The sequence below is a fragment of the Lactuca serriola genome, chromosome 4, assembly GCF_051521515.1.
Source record: "Lactuca serriola cultivar US96UC23 chromosome 4, Lser_US96UC23_V15, whole genome shotgun sequence".
Taxonomy (NCBI): domain Eukaryota; kingdom Viridiplantae; phylum Streptophyta; class Magnoliopsida; order Asterales; family Asteraceae; genus Lactuca; species Lactuca serriola.
The window spans coordinates 175,158,716-175,163,147 of NC_136411.1; the positions used below are offsets into that span (position 1 = coordinate 175,158,716).

General features: G+C 31.0%; 1 protein-coding gene across 2 annotated transcripts; it reads left to right on the forward strand.

The window, feature by feature from the left end:
- Positions 1 to 1,343: 1,343 nt before the first annotated feature.
- Positions 1,344 to 4,194, forward strand: LOC145102954 (auxin-responsive protein IAA26-like). 2 transcript variants are annotated; one of them, XM_079040479.1, is made up of 5 exons: positions 1,344 to 2,140; positions 2,468 to 2,751; positions 2,860 to 2,992; positions 3,789 to 3,853; positions 3,947 to 4,194. In XM_079040479.1, the coding sequence occupies exons 1-5, from the start codon at positions 1,848 to 1,850 to the stop codon at positions 3,976 to 3,978; spliced, it is 807 nt and encodes a 268-aa protein (XP_078896605.1). In that variant the 5' UTR covers positions 1,344 to 1,847; the 3' UTR covers positions 3,979 to 4,194. The 2 variants fall into 2 exon arrangements, with proteins under 2 accessions (XP_078896605.1, XP_078896604.1); XM_079040478.1 differs by having other exon boundaries at positions 1,351 to 2,140; positions 2,465 to 2,751.
- The last annotated feature ends 238 nt before the right edge of the window (positions 4,195 to 4,432 follow it).

Genomic DNA, 4,432 nt, shown 5'->3' on the forward strand with positions numbered 1-4,432 from the left:
TAAATAAACAAACTAAACATAACATCTGGCTTTATTGGACCTAAAACACATCCATAATTAAAACCGATATTTTTATAAAAAGATAAAAACTTTTATGTCATTTTCCCTACTTAAACATATTTATTCGAGTATAGGGAACAACTAGTTTCCGTGATTGTTCTTCATTTGCTAACAGTGTCACTTAACCCTCATGGTAACCCAATTTAAGTTTAGTACTCCTAGTTAAATATTTATAAATAATGAAAAACATGAATCTATAAAATGTAGGGTCTTTATGGAATACATCTAGTTTAACCGTTGGTAACCGGTTTTAGGCTGAAATAACAAAAAATAAGTAAAAATTTGATATTTTTTTTCCAAAACAGAAAAGTCAACATATAAAGTTTTTTGTATAATAAACAATTTTTTATATTCTAAATTTTGTTTTGATGAACCGCGGAACAAGAAATTCACATTTCAATATAAGTATTTGATGAAAAGTAGCTCACACAAACTTGCGGCTGATTTTCAAGAAATTGGTAATTGGTAGTTATTTTTAAAATCCAGAAAAAATATGATTACCTTGAAATATTAACCTTTGTGATATTTTATGAATAACTCTATTATTATTATTCCTTAGAAAAGTTATTTTGCTAAAAGCATCACAAAAGACGTTTTTTCAAATAAATAGTTTTTAAGAATTTTAAAGGCTATTGGAGTATTGGAGTTTTTTCCAAAACCGTTTTCTTTTTCAATTAACATGTTAATTAAAAAATTTTATGGGTATATTTTTTTTACAAGCAATATAGCTATATTCATCAAGTTATATACTTATATATGAGTAATATTGTGTTGACCACTAAAAAGTTATATCTATAATCCACCCTAACCGTTCCCTAAAACCACCCAATAAAAAACAATTTATATAAAAAAAAAAGGAAAACGAAAAACCTTTGTGAAGAAATCTCTATAGTCCAAGTAAAGTAATTATGTGAGACATTTTTACAAAATTAATGATTAGATAAATATTATAAAATAATGTTATTATTCTTTTTTAACAGCGATGAGATATAAAATGCTGTTATTTTTGTTAAACATACAACTCTAACTCTTGTTAAACATACAACTCTAACTCTTGTTTGGGCACTTTTGTGACATATTGGTTTAAAAGAGTTAGAAGATTATGAGCATAGAGAGATGTGCAGTGTGCAAATACTGTAATTAGGCCAAGTTGCTGGAAGAATAGGGAGCTGAGGTGAGGTGTGTGTCATAGTCTAATATAAAAAAAAAATTAAAAAGTCATAGACATTAGACACCTACCTAAAACTATGTGTGTGTGAATAGAGATAAAGAGAGAGGAAAGAGAATATTTTTTATGCTTTTTGGTGTTTGGTTTAGGGAGAAAGAAAGCACGCTTTGCTTGTTGAAACAAACTACATATATATTGAGAGTATGGTTGCGTGTTAAGACTAAAATCCACTGTGTGTTTTGAGTGAAAAGGAATCTCTTTCTTTCTTTCGATTTCTTTACTCTTTCCTCATTTTCGCTTCATTTCTAGTCACTCTTTCTACCTGTTCCTCCCTATTGGTCTACTCTCTCTGCAAATCTCAAGATCTTCAGACACCCCCCCCCATAGCCATAATAATCAAACTAAAGATATTCCGTGTCTTACAAATCCCATCTACACCTTCATCTCATCTTCAGTTCTGTTATATTAATTTCATTTTAACAGCTGGATGTCATCAAGGACATGGGCAGGTGAAAAAGATCGGATTTTTCCTAGTTAAGAACTCGGTTTTTGTTGATTTCGTATCTGGGTTTGGAGTAAAAGGTAAAAAAAACGAGCTTTCTTGAAAGAAAAAGTGGAAATGGAAAGTGGGTATTCGAGGGTGAAAGATGAAGAGATACATCCTCAACTTTTGGATTTGATTCCGAAAGAAAGAAACTGGTTTACAACAAAAAGAGACGATGATGATGATGATAATCTTGACGTCGAAGCTCGAACAAGATCAATATCAAGAAGTAGAAGCCATGGAAATGGAGATGAAAAGACTCTTGAGCTACGACTTGGTCCACCTTCTGTTGAAGATTGGTCCCCAAAAAACTACAAAACACCATCAAAAGCGTCTGTAATTCATGTCCCCAACACCTCTCAGAAAAGGTAACACTTTCTTTACATTTTAATGAGAGAATAATATTAAGATTTTGTATCAATGGTCCATGCATGGAAATAAAAACAACTCTCACATATCTTTTTCTTTTATATTTTGCTTTGTATGTATGTGTTTTTTTCGGGAAACTCATCAACTCATGGAGTTTTGTTTTGTTTTGTTTGGACACTAATGGTGGTACTACTCTTTTAAATCACTATTCTCATGTTATATCGTGTTTATTACAACATATCATTAATTTCATCTACAAAACTTCATGGGTTTTAAAAAAAAATTAAATCTTGATGCTCTAACTATTTTCTTTTTTTATGAAGAAGTGCACCTACTCCGGTTGTCGGGTGGCCTCCGATTCGGTCATTTCGGAAGAATATTGCAAGCAGCAGCAACTCGAAACCAGCACCTCCTTCGGATTCACAAAACGTCGTCGTTTCAGACAATGTTGTTAAGAGAGAAAAAACTATGGAAAGTTCACAAAAGGGTTTCTTCGTGAAGATCAATATGAACGGAGTTCCAATCGGTAGGAAAGTCGATCTGAACGCTTATGATAGCTATGAGAAGCTTTCAACTGCTGTTGATGAACTCTTTAGAGGACTTCTTGCAGGTTTAAAATCGTTACATATTTCTTTTTTTTGTTATGTTTCAACGTACTTTCAACTTGATATATCTTCATATAATATAATATAATTTGTCATAATATGTTGTTATGCAGCTCAAAAAGATATATCTGATAATCAAGAACAAGAAAAAGCGATTACTGGTTTGTTAGATGGAAGTGGGGAATATACGTTGGTGTATGAAGATAATGAAGGGGACAGGATGCTTGTTGGGGATGTCCCATGGCAGTAAGTATCTCGATTTTGATGTTTTTTTCATTATTATTTAATTAAAAAAATTACACAAATAGTCCTTGTGATTATCCGAAAATACCACTTCAATTCCATTTTGAAGAATTTTTAATATGGTCGGTCATTTTCATGTCTAAAGACTAACATGTTCGGTCATTTTCAGGTTTAAAAGACACATGTTGTATCCTTGTGGTTGAAAGAAAATGACCTATCGTGTGTGTTTTCAACATGAAAAATATCGATCATGTTAATTTTTTTTTTAAAATGACTTGTAGTGGTATTTTCTTCCAACTACAAGGACCATTTGTGTAATTTTTACTTAATTACTATACAAACATTTAATTTAATTTACAAAGACTTGTTTAATTAAACATGCGATCATGGATCACCCTTTATTTTCGTTGCTTTGCAATTGCAAAACCCTTTTAATATTCGACAAGTTGTTCTCTTTCTTGTGCCCACATAAGTCTAAAAAGCGACAAAAAGTTTTTGGGTTTTTATAGCAGTTAGATTCCTCAACAACAGTGGCATATCATTCCATTTATTAAAAAATAGACACATTAGATCATTAGATGCTTGTTGTATGCAAATTTGCTTTCTTGTTAAAGAATATGATGTTTATAGATCGTAAAATAATTGAGCTGACAACTCATTTTTGCTGCCTAACATTTTTTAAACTAATGCAAGTGTCTGTGTCTGATTTATTTTGTTCCTTAATTAATTATTCTGTTTATTTTTTTATTTGATTATGAAATGGTAATAATTAATTGTTTGTTTGACATGTGGTTTGCAGCATGTTTGTTTCCACAGTTAAGAGGCTGCGAGTGATTAAGAGTTCGGAGATTTCCAACATATGTTGTGAGTTTTCAATAGTTGTCTTTTTTATCTATTACGCATTTTGCATCTTTTTATTTAATTAATTACTCATGGTTAATTATTGATTTGTTTTAGTGGGAAGCAAACAAGGGAAGATCCAACTTTGATAATAATGGTTGCTGGAGTGTTTAATTGTTTATATGAAGAAGAAAGCTGGTTGAAAAATAGAGGGTTTTATTGTGTTATCAACTGGCCATTTGGTAGCTTTTCTTTAGGAAAAGAGGAAGTATAATCCCTTGAAGAATCAACATGTAAAATTGTTTTTTCTGAGCTAAAACTTGTGGGAATATGAATTTAGATGTTAGTAATGCATCTTTTTTCTCCGTGCCATTTTTCAACATCTATTTATGGTTCATATTGCCTCAATGATTTATTATGCATGTAAAATTTATTATGTGAACATTAATTATCAGCATAGATTTTAGGCACATATACTTTAAGATATTGTCGCCTATTGGCAACTTGAGTGACATGAAGACATCCTAGTTTGTATCCATTTAGATATTACTCTCACCCATGCAAATTTATATGGAAAATTTTGATGAATTAATCCATTACCCT